This window comes from Fusarium poae, chromosome 1 (genome assembly GCF_019609905.1).
Source record: "Fusarium poae strain DAOMC 252244 chromosome 1, whole genome shotgun sequence".
NCBI classification, from domain to species: Eukaryota; Fungi; Ascomycota; class Sordariomycetes; order Hypocreales; family Nectriaceae; genus Fusarium; species Fusarium poae.
In genome coordinates this window covers 4,675,561-4,692,056 of record NC_058399.1, presented here as the reverse complement: position 1 = coordinate 4,692,056, position 16,496 = coordinate 4,675,561, and the positions used below count along the sequence as shown (strand labels likewise).

The following is a 16,496-nucleotide window of genomic DNA, read 5'->3' as shown; positions in this document are numbered from 1 at the left end:
TAAGAACATTCCAACCCTTGACACTGGGCAGCAGCTCACGTTATGTGAAGTCTCATGCAGAGTCTCTTTGTGGTTGTATTGAACTCTCAAAGCCTCTAAAGTATAATCCATTGCAATCGGCAAATCTACAGTCGGCCAGCAATATTTGCAACTACTCACGATCCCAGCTGTACGTACGCACATGCTAGCTATTCACCATTGTACTCAATTGTGCATCCAACACCAAAATAACGCTGTATATATACCAACACGGAAAGTATCTAAAATATATTACTCTTATGGAAGATTTGTTCAAGAAAGGTTCAGAAAACGCCGTTCCTTTTGAGATACTTTAGCAGATACAGCATACCTAGGGTAGGCTATAGAATATGATACGAGGTTCAACAACGCTGTTCCGTATGTAGTTCGTATTTGCTTTGTCATGTCGATAGCAGGTTAAACAAATAATTTTGGCTTCGTGTATAGGCTAGATGGGATAGAGGTGAGTTGGTGGTGGTTGGTAGAACACAACAAGGCGGGGGATCAACATCAGAGCGGCCGACCCTGGATATTAGTGGCACAAGCTTAAAGCCACTTGAAGGAGAACTCGTAAGAAGATAAAAGAGAATGTCCAGTATTTGTGAATTATAGAGAAGAAGGATTCTAAAGAATATTGTAGTTTATGTAACAAGGAATCCAGTGTTGTGTAAGAACGCGATAGCCTCTAACGTTCACAACCAAAGCAGTGTAGTATACCAGTAGAGTTTCAGCCAACCACCATGATATTATAGCTGCATGTGCATGTACATGGCTTGGTAATAGTCCAGTCAGCTCAGTTCAGCTCTCCGTTTTCGCCCAAGACGGGAAAGGGTAGAAATGCTTAACAGGACCTAAACGTCCACCCCAATTTCATCTCTACTCCTCACTTCCAACCTCAAGAAGCACAACATGAATTGCAACGAGCTTCAGGAACACGCTAGAGCAGATTGCTTCCTTGTCAAGAAACCAAGGGCGCTGCAATGGTTCTACAAGGGAGAGCTCCAAAAGGAAAAGGAAGAGGAGCGTCAGGCAGGACGGTTTGAGCTATTCCTTGACCTTCTATGTAAGACGGCCCCTTCTTTTGTTTCGGGTGAATTAGTGTTAACTTATGTTTTGAGATGTTGCCATTGTTGCGAACTTTAGCGATGAGCTCGCTGAACATCCTGACGGAGCTCATTTGGCAAAGTACATACTCATCTTTGCGCCGGCCTGGCATATCTGGGCCGATCTTCGCGAAATCATGAACTCGTACTACACTGATGATCTCCTACAGCGTCTGGTTATCCTCTGGGTCATGGCTCTTCTTGTACTTTATGCCAACAATGCCAACGACGCGGATGTGGATATTTCGGCGATGCGCACGACAGCTGGAGCGTATCTTGTGGCGCGCTTCACTACACTCACTGTCTTCCTCATCACCTCGTTCGCAGCGTATCAGCATCGCACTCAAGCTCGAATCATGGCTGGGTTCATGTTTGTCGGTCTGCTCATCACCATCCCCCTCTTCTTGGAGGACATCAGTATTCACGCAAAAGCCGCCATTGTCGCTGTGGCAATATTCTACCAGGAAGCAACATGGGCGCTTACTTTGAGCCCCTGGATCAAAGGCAAGCTGAAGTTGACCTACAGCACAGCTGTGGACATTGCGCACGAGATTGATCGCATGGGCGCTTTTTTCATCATCATCCTCGGTGAATTCGTGTACAGCATCATTGTTGGAAACAAGACGGGCATCGGCTTGACTTCTGGTTATGCCAAGGCCGTCTGCACACTGGTGATAGCGTTCGTGCTTAACTGGATCTACTCGAGCGGTGATGGCAGCGTGCAAGCCATACATCCGATCCGGCGATCAGCTTGGACAGCCTTTGGCTTTTTCCTCCTGCACCTCCCACTCGCAGCGTCGTTCCTAATCGGAGGACACGTCGCGGCTGCGAGTACGGCGATAGAGGAGTTTGAAGATGGACAGCGCTGGCTGCTCGGTGGAGGTCTTGGGGTTGGCATGTTTTGCCTTTGGGTATATGGGATGCTGTACCGAGTAGAGGGCGAGTGCACGCTACTAATGGGCCAGACTCTACGGATTGGTATGAGATTGGTCATCGCCATCGTTCTCATTATAATACCCGAGTCACATAATCATCTCGATGCCGAGGACTTCATGTTTGTTGTCATGGCTTTGTTTGCGTTTCTCTTGATATGGGAGACTTTGGGAGGGTTGTCCAAGACATCAAAGCTCTTTGAGCCATGGACGGATAGGCATCCGCCGCCAGAGGAGGATGACAGAGAAGGCTTGGCTAGTTAGTAGTTGTCATTACGTACCTGTGGATGGAAGCTTTGGAATATCGATTCGAACAGCACCGCCACAGGGATGGATCACCATGTATGTATGACGCATGCTGTTAGCGTGAATGTGGCTCTCGTTGTCCGCGGATCTCTGGGCTCCAATTTGGTTGTGATTGTAATTTTGTATCGGAAGAATAAGACGAGAGGCAGCCGACTAAAGAATACTCATCCCTACGCCGCTGTCTGAAACCCATGGATCTGAACTGTGACTGTGAACTAGTCCAGGATTAGCAGTGCATGCGCAAGCAAGAAGCTTCAAACCATTAACCTGCAGCTCTGGACTGGTCCAATTTACCCCGGACAATCTTGGCGCATGTCACTCACTTTCTCTACGATTCGTTCTGTTGTTGAAGAGAAGGGAGTTTGGTCTTGGATGATTTCAGTCAACATTGGAGAAACATTTGATCTCTAGAGATTGAATATTGGTTAATACAGACCGAATAGAAAAGAACAAAATAGAGAATAGACTCAGACAGAAACTGTCAATCAAAAGAAAAGGTGGCTGTGCTAGGTACTAACCTAGGTATCTTAGTACCAAGTAGACGATACCTAGGTACCTAGGTACTAAGGTAGTAGCTTCTGCACCAATGGCGTCACCTGGTCCAAGGGCTACCGGGGTTTTGGGTAATTGCCCCTCCAATCCATCACATCACCGGGTGGCGTGAACCGTGAGTGACGAAAACTGAAAGGAAGCTGCGAAACACTCAAGGTCACAAGTGGGAGGTGTGCCGGATTGTCAGGGACCTAAAGAGGACACTTAAATAGCCTGACCATCCTTGAAAGAGACCTGCTTAGTAGCCTTTATTCTAACCTTAATACCTCTTGTCTCCTTGAATTACATTTCCCCTCTTTACTCTACTTCCAGTAGGTAACTACTTATTTATACCCACCTACTACATCATCAACTGCCAACTCTTGGTATTTCTCAACCTACCAACAAACATTTCGCACAATTCTATCGTCGCATTCTAGAAACTGCTTATCTCCTCATCGCATACACTTTCAAATCCTACTTCCATGGCCGATTTCGCTCCCCCAGCTGGCCCGCCTCCTCCCAAGGCCCCCGAGGTCCCTGCCGGATGGGCCGTGCGATGGAACGACCAGTACAAGGAATGGTAAGATCGCGCGCATCTTCGTCTACCAGCGCATCATTGTCACTAACATTTGCGCTCTAGGTTCTACGTCAACGTATACACGAAACAGTCCCAATGGGATAAACCTACTGCCCCCGTCTTCCCTAATGATGACGGTGCGCCTGCCGGCCCTCCTCCCGGATACGAGCCAGGCAACACGCCTGTAGTTACAGACACTAAGAAGAACCCTTATGAAGATGTCACAGCTAGCGCCGGTGGTTCATCTCAGGATGAAGACGCCAAGTTAGCCGCTCGGCTTCAAGCCGAAGAAGATGCGCGCGCGCGCAGTGGCCCTGGCGGTCCAGATGTTCCTGCAGGATATGGCGGCTCAAATAGCCCATTTCCCCAGAGCAACAGCCCTTACCCTCAACAACAAAGCGGCAGCAGTTACCCCACAGAACTACCTCCTAGGGATCGTGGTGCTAAGAGTGGCGGTTTCCTCGGAAAGTTGCTCGGCAAAGGCAAGCAGATGGCTGACAAGCATCAACAACAAGGTGCTCATGGTGGATATGGCGGAGCTCATGGCAGCATGGGTGGTGGTGGCTACCCTCAGCAGCAGTACTATCCTCAGCAACCTCAGGGTGGCTACCCAGGACATGGCCCCCCTATGGGCTATGGCGCTCAACCCCATTATGGTGGTGGGTACGGCGCCCCAGGTGGCTATGGCGGATATGGAGGTGGCCCCGGCTACGGCCAACCTGGCGGCGGTTTCGGCGGCGGCGGTATGGGAGGTGGTCGCAGGCCGGGAGGTGGAGGTATGGGCATGGCAGGAGGCGCTGCTCTCGGTGCCGGTGCCGGTCTGCTCGGTGGTGCCATGCTCATGAACTCATTCGACAACGATGAGCAAGAGGCTTATCAAGACGGTTTCGGTAAGTGTCTGGCCCAAAATCCGTATGCGTCTAAAGTGGTATATTAACTGTTTATACAGAGGACGGTGCTGATTTCGACGGCGGTGACGAATAAACACCGAATCAAACTGTACACTTTTGATTAAGGGATGCTTAGTATCATGCTAGATTGGGATAAGTTTGCTACGCTTTACGACTTTTGGAATGACAAGGAATTGGGTTTTGGATAAACAAGCGTACCACTACATTGAATTATCAGTCAGGCCTCGACCAGAATATCAGAATCGAGACAAATAAATCAATCGAATAATAATATCCATCTAAAAGCATATGATGCCATCGCTTATGATATTGCCTCTCTGTTACCTGCTGATATGTCCTACAACTGAATATCCATCTTTTGCCACTGTTATATACTTTACCAGTTGTGAAATCTTTACCGTCTCACGCCCTGGTTCTTAACATTCCCACCATTGTTGGATGCGACTGGGCTGCCGCCCTCCTTGGGCTTGGAACCAGCAAGGTAAGCAGCCATGTCGAAGTTGGTAAGAGGGTTGTCACTAGAAGCCTGGCCACTCATGACACCGCTCAAGGCGCTGTTCTTTCGCTGTTCTTCGAATTCGGCACGCATTTCGGGGTCCACTGTGACTTTTGTTAGTATAAACTGGACGCAGAAAGGGGATGGAAAGACATACTGCTGTCCATGAGCTTTGGCATGCCAACCATGAGACCCAGACTGACGACAGCCATAAGAATCATGGGGTTCTTGAGGATAGAAAAGACGGAAACTGGGACCATGTTAGTATTGCCATAAAGTCGATCGTTCATCCCATAGTGATGGTGACTTACATTGAGGCCTCTCCATAAAGTAATTCTTCCCTCCAATAGCCCTAACCTCAAATCCCCTCCCCTTTGTCCCCTCCTTTACAGGCACAACCTCTCCTTTGTTGTTCCAATCATTGCCTCTAAAGGTTTCCCACGCACGCACAATGCCCTCGCTACCTTCCTCAGGCTGCACATCGATTCTCACCGGGTGGAACGCGTCCGTTGGGCAGTGTATGTCAGCGAGGTACGATCCAGGCGTAACGTTGTGAAAGACAAATGTATTGGCAGCAGATAAAGGAGCCGTGATGTGAACGCCTGCTGAGGAGAGCGTTGCGTGCGTCGAGGCGGGAAGGGTGAAGGGGTTGGGCTTTGCGGGGAGGTAGAGCGTGAGAGAGTCGGAGGCGAGAGCGGCGGGTAGAGCGAGAAGCGCGGCGAAGATGGCGCTTGTATCGAAAGCTGTGAATCGCATCTTGGCGTATTGGCGTTAGAACCGACAAGGCAGAGGGAGAGGACGAGAGGTGGAGATGACGGTGATGATGGATGTTGATATTGGCAAGTTGTGACGTTTCTGGTGTTGAGCTGTAGAGACCAAGTGGGCCAATCAGAGATGCTAAAGCTGCGGTTGTGGCTTGGAGCTGATGCAGCCACAATCAATATCAATCATTTTAATATTGAGTGCAGACAAACAGTACAAGCAGAAATATCCAGCCAGCTACCATTAAGTGCATTGGTCTTTTAAGTAGAGGACAATCTGAATGTTTTCTCCTCCAGTTGAATTTTGAAAGAAAAATTGTCATGGTTAGCAAAGCCTCTTTCACCTCTGCTATCCTTGCGTGTCTCGTTCCAGAACAGATTTTTGAGACATGCCAGCATAAGGGGCTACCTTACTACTCATCACTATTGGAAGAAGAATGCAAAAGCACAATCACAAAGAATAAAGTCTCAGCATGACATGAAAAGAGTGGCATAGACGCTCATCTAAATTACGCTCTTCTAAAAACTATTTATTTGGGTATCGAGTTCATCAAAGACGCATGAGTCCACTCCTTCGTTTCCCATGATATGAATCAGACATTTCAGTTCATCCGGCGTCACAGATCGTATAACAAACACTTTTTTGGTTTCATCAGCAGCATTATCCCAATTCAAAATCCTCCGCTTAAGCCTCGGCAGTGCCGTTGGTGTTGGCACTCTTCTCCTTGAGCTCTTTGAGCTCGGCCTCGAGAACTGTGACCTTCTCAAGGGCTTCCTTCTTCTCACCCTGTATGGCCTTGACCTTCTCGAGGGCACTGCTGAAGGCAGACTGTGCTGCCTTGGTCTTCTCCTCGGCATCAGTCTTTTCCTTCTCCAGAGACTCGACCTTCTGGGCTGCCTCCTCAGCCTTGGCGAACTTCTCCTTGAGCTCCTTGAGCTCGTCCTCGAGAGACTTTGTCTTGTCAGCAGACTCCTTCTTCTCGGCTTCAGCAGTGGCTTGAGCTTCCTCAAGCTGCTTCTTCAGCTCAGCCTCGGAGTCTTGGGCCTTCTTGGCTTCAGCCTCGAGGGCGGCAACCTTGGCCTCTGCTTCCTTAGCCTTGGCAGCCTCGGCCTCAAGGCTCTCGATCTTAGCCTCAGCTTCGTCGACCTTGGTCTTCAGCTCAGCCTCAGAATCCTGAGCCTTCTTGGCGTCAGCCTCGAGGGCGGCAACCTTGGCCTCGGCATCTTCGGCCTTGGCCTTCAGCTCGGACTCGGACTCCTTGGCCTCTGCGGCCTCAGACTCGAGGTTCTTGACCTTGTCCTCGGCTTCCTGAAGTTTGGTGGTAAGGCCAGACTCAGACTCCTTGGAGTTTGCAGCATTGGATTCAAGATCGGCAATCTTGGACTCAAGTTCCGTCTTCTCCTATGCGAGTGTTAGTGCACGAGCGAGTATTGGACTGTGTTGTTTGCTTACTGTTTGGGAAGCGTTGAGGTCCTCTTCAGCCTTGGCGGCCTTAGACTGAGCCTCCTCAATCTGTTGCTCGAGGTCGGCAAGCTTTGTTGACTTCTCGTTGAGCTCCTTCTCAATGGACTCGCGCTCCTCAGTGGCGGCCTTGAGCTTAGCCTCGGTCTCGTCCTGCTTCTTCTGAGATGTTTCGTGGTCGCTAGTAACAGTCTTGAGCTTCTCAGCCTGCTCGTCACGCTCCTTCTTGAGAGCCTCATGCTCGTCGGCAGTGGACTTGAGCTTAGCCTCAAGGTCAGCGGCTTCCTTCTTGACCTGCTCGAGCTCAGCGGAAGAGTCGCCCTGAGCCTTGGTCAAGGCAGTGGCGTGCTCCTCGGCAAGCTTCTTCTGGGCCTCCTCGGAAGCAGCAAGATCCTTCTTGGCAGCCTCGAGGTCCTGGGTCAGACCATCTTGGGTTGTCTGGAGAGAGCCGTGCTTCTCCTTCCACTCGGCAGCATCCTTCTGGGCGGCCACGAGCTCGGAAGAGGAGTCGCTCTTGAGAGACTCGTTGGTCTTCTCGAGGTCGGCGAACTTCTCCTTGAGCTCTGCAAGCTCGTTCTCAAGAGACTTGTTGGTCTCCTCAAGAGCGGCGTACTTGGTCTGGAGATCAGACAGTTCTGCCAGCTGCTTCTTGAGCTCAGACAACTCGTTCTCAGAGTCGGCCTTGTGCTTGTTGTGTGTTTCTTGGAGGGTGTTGGTCTTCTCCTGGGCCTCGGCGAGGTCCTTCTTTGCGGTGGCGATCTGTGACTCGGACTGTTCTTTGACATTGTCGAGAGTCTCTTGGAGGGCAGCGTACTTCTCCTCTGAACCGGCCAAAGCCTTCTTCTGCTCGTCAAGGGCAGTGGCTGCGGCCTTGAGTTCGGACTCAAGCTTGTCGTGGCTGGATTGTAGGGTTGTGAACTTGTCCTCGGATCCGGTCAGAGCCTGTTTGCCCTCGTCGGCAGCGCTGGAAGCGGCAGCCAGCTCTTCCTCGAGTGTACTGTGGGCCTTGGTAAGAGCCTGGTGCTTCTGCTCAGCCTCAGAAACTTGGGCCTTGAGGGTGGCGATCTCCTTTGTCAGAGCAGCTTCGAGGGCCTCGCGGGCCTCCTTGACCTCAGCAAGCTCAGACTTGAGGGCGGAGAGCTCGTCGGCAATGGATTGCCTCTCCTGCTCGAGCTCCTTGAGCTTCTGCTCGGTGGCAGTAAGAGATGCCTTGGCATCCTCGAGCTCCTTGGCATTCTTCTCAGCGGACTCCTTGGTGGAGCGGAGCTCCTCAGAGTTTGAGTCACCTCCCTTCTTCAACTCATCCTGGAGGATGGCAATTCGGGCATGGGTCTCGTCGAGAGCGAGAGAGGACTGGGCCTCGAGCTCCTTGATCTTTTCCCTCAAGTCCTCAGCATCCTTGGAAACTGTTGTGCATTCCTTCTCTTTCTTGGAAAGGTCTTCCTCGAGGACCGCGATGGTTTCTTCTCTGTCGGCAAGTTGCTTCTCGAGAGCTTGTCGCGCGGCGATGGGGTCTTCACCGCTAGTACTAGAGAATGCAGAGACAACGCCGCCCATATCGAATCAGTAATGGGGTATGTGGGGTGTTTGGGAGGGGGAATTGAGAAGAGAGGGGAGAAGAGAGAAAAAAGGAAAGTAGTCGGGTAGTTTGAGGGGAATCTCAAGACTTTTTTAGAAGAAAAAAAGAGACAAGAGGTTGGTCCAGGTTGCAGATGTCGTTGTTCAAGTATGAAATGGATCGAGCTTGGAGGAGCAGGTAAGAGTAGGAGCAGGAGGAGCAGGTGCAGGAAGCATGTGCAGTAGCGGCAGCGGCTACGGAGACGAGTGATGAGTGATGGAGACAAAAAAAAATCGTATCAGGCCCCAGACCCACGGATACTGTCCATACCTACCTACCTACCTACCAAAATCAGAACTCGACCCAATCTAACCAACCAACCTATTTTTTTTTTTAGCAGACAAGGCTCTGATGGGATGGTCTAGTAAGTAATTTTCTTTCCCCGTCCCTCCCGTTCGTTCTTTAGGTCGTCACTACGGTGATAAAATGAATGGCTGGGCCGTGCCGTATCATGGTTACTGAGCATTTACAAAGGATAACTGTACATCTATCCTAGTACCTACTACCTAGGTAGATAGTTACCTGTACTGTTTGTACCCAGACATGCCAAGGTAGACTACAATTGACGGCCTTACCGCACTTTAGCATGGGATCTTTCGGGTCTGAATTGTTTGTTGTCGTCCAATATCAAAGCAGCTTTTTGTCGTTTGGTGGGGTGGTTTGTGAACGACATATCACCCCGGTCTAGTCCAGTCAGTACCCGTACAAAGCCCAAAATTTCCAACGACATCTCTCTCAAAGTGGTCATGGTGGGTGGACTTGGACGCGCTCATGATGTGGCATGCTTTACCGCCTATCATTTGCATAACAAATGTCGCATTGCTTTCTTTTGTCTCGCTGGCAACTCTACCTACTGCAGCGTAGCGTACCTGAGTTCCCTGTTCGGTCAGATGTTCTGTCTATAGTACTACTCTTTTTTTTTTTTTTGAAGCCCAATTCTTTTTCCCCTCCATCCCCCTCCCCTCCCCTCATCTCTTCCCATGTCAAATCAAAGACCCAACCCCTCCATGAGCATGGAATATGGATGGTCCGTCCTCAACATGGTCATGGTTAATATGGTCCCCGCCCAATCTACCATCTAATCCATAACAATTGTACTATCTACCACCCGACTCATGTGGCCCGACCTCTTTCTTTCATGCATCACATTGCACGGATGTTTATTGTTTGCTTCCAGATGCTGTATTGCTGTCGTCATTATCACTTGCATTTACCAAGACCCTGCCTACTGTCTTGTCACATGCCTGCACGCCATTCTTGTAGATACGACTGAAACAAAATCGGAAAACTGAGTTTTTTATTTTTTTGAGACAAAAGGTTAAACGGCTTTGCTGAAACACCACCTGCAGGTTGCTTCGCTGTTCATGCATACGGATATATATATAACGTGTCTCTCATGCTCGCTCTCGTAGATTTCTGACTCACTTTTTACCATCCTCACCGTTTCGATCCAGTGCAGACCATCCCATTTCTTTCCCCGATCTTAGTGCTAGGTCTGAGCCCATCAGCTTAACCGTTAAGTAGCACGAGTTTATGCAAATCAAGCTGGGACCTCCATTGCCTTTTTCTCCACCAGAAACTCCGTGGTCCAATGTCCCATCCAGGTCAAAAAACTTACATAGTATAATGAAATAATGTCATTGTCGTCATGAGAGGGGAGTTGTGAGTTTTGGGGTGTTTCGTTAGGGAGGTTTTGTCCCTTACACCAAATAGCAGTGCTTATTGTTGCTAGAATGCCCAGGATCAAGGCTGTTAATGTTTTCCATTTTCAGGAAAACCCAACAGATTTCCCTTGTTTCAGGAGGACCGGCAACCTCCGTTTCTGGAAGTTGACGTGCGGAAAACTGGCGATCGATGTTTTTCAGCATCTTCAAAACGAAGCTTTCGGGAGCCCGATGCTGCTCATCTAAAGGCAGCTCGGAACGGACCTTCGACTTTTATATCCTTGATACCTTCAGGCATCAGGCGCAACCACTCGTTCCAACTTTCGATGTCCACGTTGTCATCATCTAGTCGAATTGACAGATGCAGTTGCGGGCTATTCTCGTATGACGAGAAGCTATTTCGCATATGGTTGTTTTCGTATACAGGCGAGAGAAAGATGGAAGGGAGCCTCGAGTTGCCAGACATCATCATATGCAGTGGCGACGGGAAGCTGGTTAGAACTTCCTTCTCTGGGTGCTTATCCTGTACCATCTTGGAGTAGTGGGAGAAAAGATTGGCATGTAGCTCCGCCGCTGACAGAGGACTCAAGCGCGCCGCTCTGATCCTCAATTGTTCAGCTAATGCGCGTGTAAACGCGCACCGATCGATATCGTAGAAATGCTCTTCTGATACTGATGCCGCAAGAAGCTCCAAGACACCCTGTTGGCGAATCATCCTAGTTGACGGGTAATATGCCGCATCCATGATGATCAGTGTATCTGCACATGCCTCCTCCAATGTTTGTTGGATACCACCCCATCGGATTGTTGAGGCTTGTTCTGGATCCCGAGAGCTGCCATAGTCAGTAACGGTTTTTTTTTGTTGTGGATAGGCATTTACCTAGCCAAAACCATCTCACGGTTACTATCAAGATATGTGTGTCCCGCATAATACACTATTTTCAACACATCACGCTCGTCGCGATCCTCGACAAACTCGTTCAATTGTCTTGAGAGCCATCGCCATGAACTTTTGCATCCTTCAGACGATGATGGGATGGCTTGAACCTGAAAGTTGTAGCGATAGTACTTATCGAACACCTCGGCAAGTTCTCGAACAGCGGACTGAATCGTGGGAACATCTTCATCGTCTTGCCAGAACAGGAACATAACCTGTACAGAGGTGTATCGGTCTCGGCTGGGTGTTGAAAGCATACGCCCTACGTTGGTCTGGAGATCGTTCTTGAAACTCTCAATGCCGGGCAACGACAATGACTTTTCGAGGCGGGGGCCCGAAGGTAGAGGGGTTCGGATTCGAGCGTCGCTTAGTGGAGGTCGACCTGGCTGGTTGGAACCGGGAGTGCTGGAATCAATGTCCATCTCCTGCGTGTCGTGTGTGAACAAGGCCTGGACATTGGTAATAGCAGCGGGGCTCAATGGCCGACCAGCCGCGGCGAGCGAAGGTGCAATATCCTGGATAGTTGGGCTGTGCGATCGGTGAAATTTGGAAACGACATCCTCCCAGGTCATATTGTGATGACTTGGGTGGCACTGCAGTGGTAAAACGTTGGTACGAGTTCATTTGCGAGAACTTGATAGTGATATAACAACTTACAGCAACTCTCCGCCTCCTGCAATCAATGCATGCGCCGAGCTTTCGAATAAGTGCAGCGCGCTCTCTGGACTGTTGGGAAAGGGGTCCGGTCCGTCTCCTGCTCGTGCGGCGGCTGTTAGAGACGTCGGAACCATCCTTTATAGAAAAAATAGACTGGTGCAAGTTAGGAGAGGTTTCGGCACTGTACGATGTGTTATTGGTCTCCGTAGAGGCCAAGGTGGCAGTCGTCGCCTGCGTCGAGATGGAAGAGCATGTGTCTTTTCTAAGAGGCGGCGTAACGGGATGAAGGTGGTGGTGGGTATGATGGTGGTGATGCTGATGCTGCTGTTGATGCTGCTCAAACGTGTAATGCGCTGGCGAAGTTGGTGACGGCTGACGGAGGGGGGGGAGCTCGTCTGGATTTTGCGGGAGCGAGTGAGCGGAGACTGATGCGACTGCTGTTGCAGCTGCAAGAACCGCAGGCAGAGATGCAGACTGAGCAGAGGGCGATGAAATTGAAGGCAAAGAAGGGGTCGGGGCGGTTTCGGATATGGAGGTCGGTTGAGAAGGTGACGGGGACAGCGGCGGTTGGTGTTGGTTGATGGACGCAGTCGTGGGAGCTGGAGAAGCCTCGGCCATACTGTGGGAGACAGAGTCCATGTTGATAAATCGAGAAATGTAATCGGCGCTGGAAACAATCAAACAACCATTATCTCAAATCAGAAGGAACGACGTTTTGAGGGCAACACGATTCGCAGGTGTTGGAATAGGTTGCCTATCATCAAACAATTGAAGTACGCGACGTGATAGGCTGTCTTTATCAATCTGCCGTGCGCAAGTATATTAATTGTGTAGGCGCAAACCCAAGTAGATAGCATAGGCAGGTTGCAAGTACGATGGGTTTATTGACGTGACGTGTTGCGCGCGTGAGTGGTATTTTAACCTCGCCACGACGTTCTCAGACTCAAGTATAAGAGTAGGTTGTGAGCAAAGCAAAAAACTGCTGCAAATTTTTGGCGTGCTCTGGTCCGACCTTGGGGGTTTCTGAAGAGGATTCGAAGTATGTATATAAGCTGTGTGCCGAGAACGTGGTGAGGGACGGTCTACCGACAAGGGGTTTCTTAGTGGGTATCGTTTTTGAGTTGACAGGGCAGAATGATACACCCTGGGGCGAGTCGAGGGAAACTGGGATAAGTGCAGGACAATCCTCAGGGAGATAGATAATTCAATTGATTGCAGCCGGGTCCTGAGAGGCAACTGGGCAGTGGTACTAAGAGAGTACGGATATGGATATGTGGAACGGAAATAGTAATGATTTCGTGAAATTAAAGCCGGCAACAGCTTAACAATTGGAGCTTGAATCAAACGAATAATTGAGCGGCATTGGGGGTGGATGCGCAGCGCAAAGTATGTGGTTGAATAGTACTGGCGAAAGGCAGTTCAATTCCCTACAACCCAAGAGACGCGCAGTTAATTTCCAGCTTGTGGTAGTTGAAGAAGGGTCTGATCGGATCAAGCTCTGGAGGGCGAGACGGGAGTCGTATATACGAAGAGCCGGCCTATGATGTAGGCACGTACCATGTAAAATGGGTCGTAACTCTTGACGAGATTGTCAAGGTGAGTAGAAGCGTAATGGTGAGATGACAAGAGCCGTTCAGGGTTCGTCAATCAGAAAAAAAAAAAATCAGGCAAGAGAAAGATTAAGAGCAAGAAAAGAAGAAAAGAAAGCTCGAGTTTATGCTGTGGAAAGAGACCGAGGGTGTTCCGTCTTCACCAAGACCAACCTGAGGTGAATGGAGTGGCGTGGAGAGACAGAAAGAATCGGACAAGAAGGGCGTGGGCAATAGACGTCGCGAGTTTTGCAGCCAACCAGAGCGTCGTTCGGGGAGTCTCACAGCGTAAAAATGGGAAGGGAGGGGCGTGGGCGGGAACAATCCCTGGGGCTCCTCAGGTCCTCCACGGCGGAGAGGAACACTGTTGGTGAAGATGCCCGTCAGAGGGGAAGTGGATTTCCCCGGTTGGTACCTAGTAGGTTAGGGACTAGACAAGTTTAGTGACTATTATTGTTGTCCATGCAAGTAGCTTTCTGTAGGATTACCTGGAAATGGTACCTGAGTCCAGTATCAGGGACCGGCCCGGGAACACATTCGAGGAACCTAGAATGGGTTGAAATGGCACGAGATTACTGTGTGATGGAGTAGTCATTGGGAAGTTTTGGACCTCTTGAGCTGGGATCACGGTCAGTCGACGTTGACAATCATCGGTGATATTGAACATGAACAAAGTACATCAAGTTGTTGAGGTCGACTTTGTGTAGCCGTCTTGGTAAGAGGAAGCCCTACAAAGTTGTTGAGGGCCCTTGGATATGAGTCTCAGACAAGGTGGTTTGTCTTGGTCAGAGCCTTGAATATCCAACCACATTCTTGAAAGTACTTTTTGACAAACGAGCTGTCGTGGGATGAAGTTCATGGAACAAGACAGGTGAGACAGAATAGGTTAGGGTCAATCGCAGAACCTGGCCAAGGTGGACCATACCTTTTGCACACACTCCCGTCCCCCAAACCAACACCTTGCTGGCACTACCGCCGGCGTGTTATAACAGAAGAAACTCGAGTTTGTAACTAATTATCAGGACCTTGAATGGTCCAATTAATCAAATCTATATCCCACTAGTCGGGTCGAGGTCGAGGTGACACCAAAATGGAACGTGAGATGCTCGGTTAATCATGCGCGGCTCCGGCGGCAGGAGCTGGCTCTTGCTTCGGCTGCCGTTCTAATTTCTAGATAGATAAAATGACAACGAACTGACAAGGACTTTCCTCGGCATTGCTTTCTTTTTTAAGGAAGGAGCGAGCATGTACAGTATTAGTCTCCACTTCGAATTTTAACCTTCTTTTCAAGCGACTACTAAGGTAGATTTCTAAAGTGATCCGTATTTCCTTGCTTCGTTGTAGACAAGATATGTTGAACCACATATCGTCCATTGGTACTGGAGGTCAAGTAACGTGTCGAACGACAACGACAACAGTGCATCTCTATAGAATCGCATCTCGACATAGCTCAACCCAGTTATTAAAGATCACCTTTCTAACTGTCGAACGCTCGTGTTCATCTTGATCCGGCCCTGACTACATCTGACAAGATGATGCCCGCTAGTTTACGCCTCCCACCTGCACTTCCGAGTCCGTGAACAACAAAAAAAAGAAAAGAAAAGAAAAAAGAAACAAGTTTACTGAAATGGCCGATCTGCAGATTCGTACTGCAATATATGTGTGAAGTTCGTGCACAGTCGCCTACTCCCATTAACCTGTGTGTACAACCCGGACTACGGGCTGATGGATGTCTAAACCTTGTCCGCCGCATGGCATGTTCGCGGTCCATAGCACCCTGCGAAAAGAGCCGTGCAAGGGCCCGTCTGATATGCTGCGACTATGGTGTTTGACCGGAAGTGCAACACCGAGTGCAGACGGTACAACTCGAATGTGTCACAGGCTCGCACCCGCAGCCTGGGCTTCCTCTCTTGGATGCGATGGGGTCTAGGGTGTCATCCACAACATTGGTTATTGGTCTCGACAAGGTCAGTCTGGCTAGCAGTACCTTGTCAATAACATAGAGGTTTCATAGAGCCTTCTCTTCTCACTCGGGCGGAAAGTCGCAATGATTTAGGACCAACTGGCATGACCCATCCTCAGTACGGATTTGATATCAAAACTGCGTCCCCGTTATTAGTACTTACACTAAAGACCAGCTCGACGTGCCTACTATCACTGTCCTATCGCGCCACTCAGTTTGGCTTCTTAATTCATCACGTACGCCAAAATTGACACGGTGCTTCCTATGCTGTTATAGGCGCGCCTGAGCAGTGCTTGACATCCTAAGAAGAAATAATAACTACTCCAAGTCCAACCGTAACAAGCATTGCCGTACATTCCCCGCCCTGCCGTTGGACTCCACCACGGCTCGGTGAGAAGGACGTACGGTCACGTAACCACAAATTTGTTCGGCTCTGACCTCGGGAAGTGAAGAAGATTGTACACTCAATTGGGCACGTACCATTCCGTTCATGGTGGCTGACCAGCGGCAGCGCTGTTTTTATTAACAACACGTGTGGATAATACACAACAGAGCTGTTGCGTTTCCTGAATTCAAAGCAGAAAAGACGTTGTGTTCTACATAGTAAATCGCCTTGTTTTTTCCCCAATGTTCTGCCTGGTTACACCAGGCCAGGGTGGCTTCACAAGCATGCTGTATCAATCAGCTCACCTTGTCCTCCTCACCCCAGATTTTACAGAGGGAAAAAAGCATGGGCAGCTAGGGACCTACATGCCAAAGACCCATCGTTATGCTCAGGGGTTCTCACTGGTTCAAGTCGGGGTTCGGCTCTCCACTCCGTTTGTCTTTCCTTCTTTCTTCTGTGTGAGCGATCTGGTGGCAGGCACGTAGGCAGGTCAGAACGGATTCACCGAGGTTAAGGACACCAACGATCAAGGACCGAGTATCCGTAGACTAGCTCTCGTTTTCCTCGATATGATGGATATGCA

At 49.7% G+C, this 16,496-nt stretch overlaps 5 protein-coding genes across 5 annotated transcripts; 2 read left to right on the top strand and 3 right to left on the bottom strand.

Moving 5' to 3' along the window:
- Positions 1 to 927: 927 nt before the first annotated feature.
- FPOAC1_001523 (uncharacterized protein) lies at positions 928 to 2,317 on the top strand (the record flags this gene model as incomplete). The annotated part of the gene is made up of 2 exons (XM_044846125.1): positions 928 to 1,081; positions 1,137 to 2,317. 2 exons carry the CDS (start codon positions 928 to 930, stop codon positions 2,315 to 2,317), a joined length of 1,335 nt encoding a protein of 444 aa, XP_044712041.1.
- A 1,058-nt stretch (positions 2,318 to 3,375) lies between these two features.
- On the top strand, positions 3,376 to 4,454 carry FPOAC1_001522 (uncharacterized protein; the record flags this gene model as incomplete). Its single annotated transcript, XM_044846124.1, has 3 exons — positions 3,376 to 3,473; positions 3,534 to 4,360; positions 4,420 to 4,454. The coding sequence occupies 3 exons, from the start codon at positions 3,376 to 3,378 to the stop codon at positions 4,452 to 4,454; spliced, it is 960 nt and encodes a 319-aa protein (XP_044712040.1).
- Positions 4,455 to 4,775: 321 nt separating this feature from the next.
- On the bottom strand, positions 4,776 to 5,633 carry FPOAC1_001521 (uncharacterized protein; the record flags this gene model as incomplete). The annotated part of the gene is made up of 3 exons (XM_044846123.1): positions 4,776 to 4,981; positions 5,035 to 5,127; positions 5,189 to 5,633. 3 exons carry the CDS (start codon positions 5,631 to 5,633, stop codon positions 4,776 to 4,778), a joined length of 744 nt encoding a protein of 247 aa, XP_044712039.1.
- A 690-nt stretch (positions 5,634 to 6,323) lies between these two features.
- FPOAC1_001520 (uncharacterized protein) lies at positions 6,324 to 8,657 on the bottom strand (the record flags this gene model as incomplete). Its single annotated transcript, XM_044846122.1, has 2 exons — positions 6,324 to 7,040; positions 7,092 to 8,657. 2 exons carry the CDS (start codon positions 8,655 to 8,657, stop codon positions 6,324 to 6,326), a joined length of 2,283 nt encoding a protein of 760 aa, XP_044712038.1.
- Positions 8,658 to 10,620: 1,963 nt separating this feature from the next.
- FPOAC1_001519 (uncharacterized protein) lies at positions 10,621 to 12,615 on the bottom strand (the record flags this gene model as incomplete). Its single annotated transcript, XM_044846121.1, has 3 exons — positions 10,621 to 11,215; positions 11,263 to 11,912; positions 11,977 to 12,615. 3 exons carry the CDS (start codon positions 12,613 to 12,615, stop codon positions 10,621 to 10,623), a joined length of 1,884 nt encoding a protein of 627 aa, XP_044712037.1.
- Between the last annotated feature and the right edge of the window lie 3,881 nt (positions 12,616 to 16,496).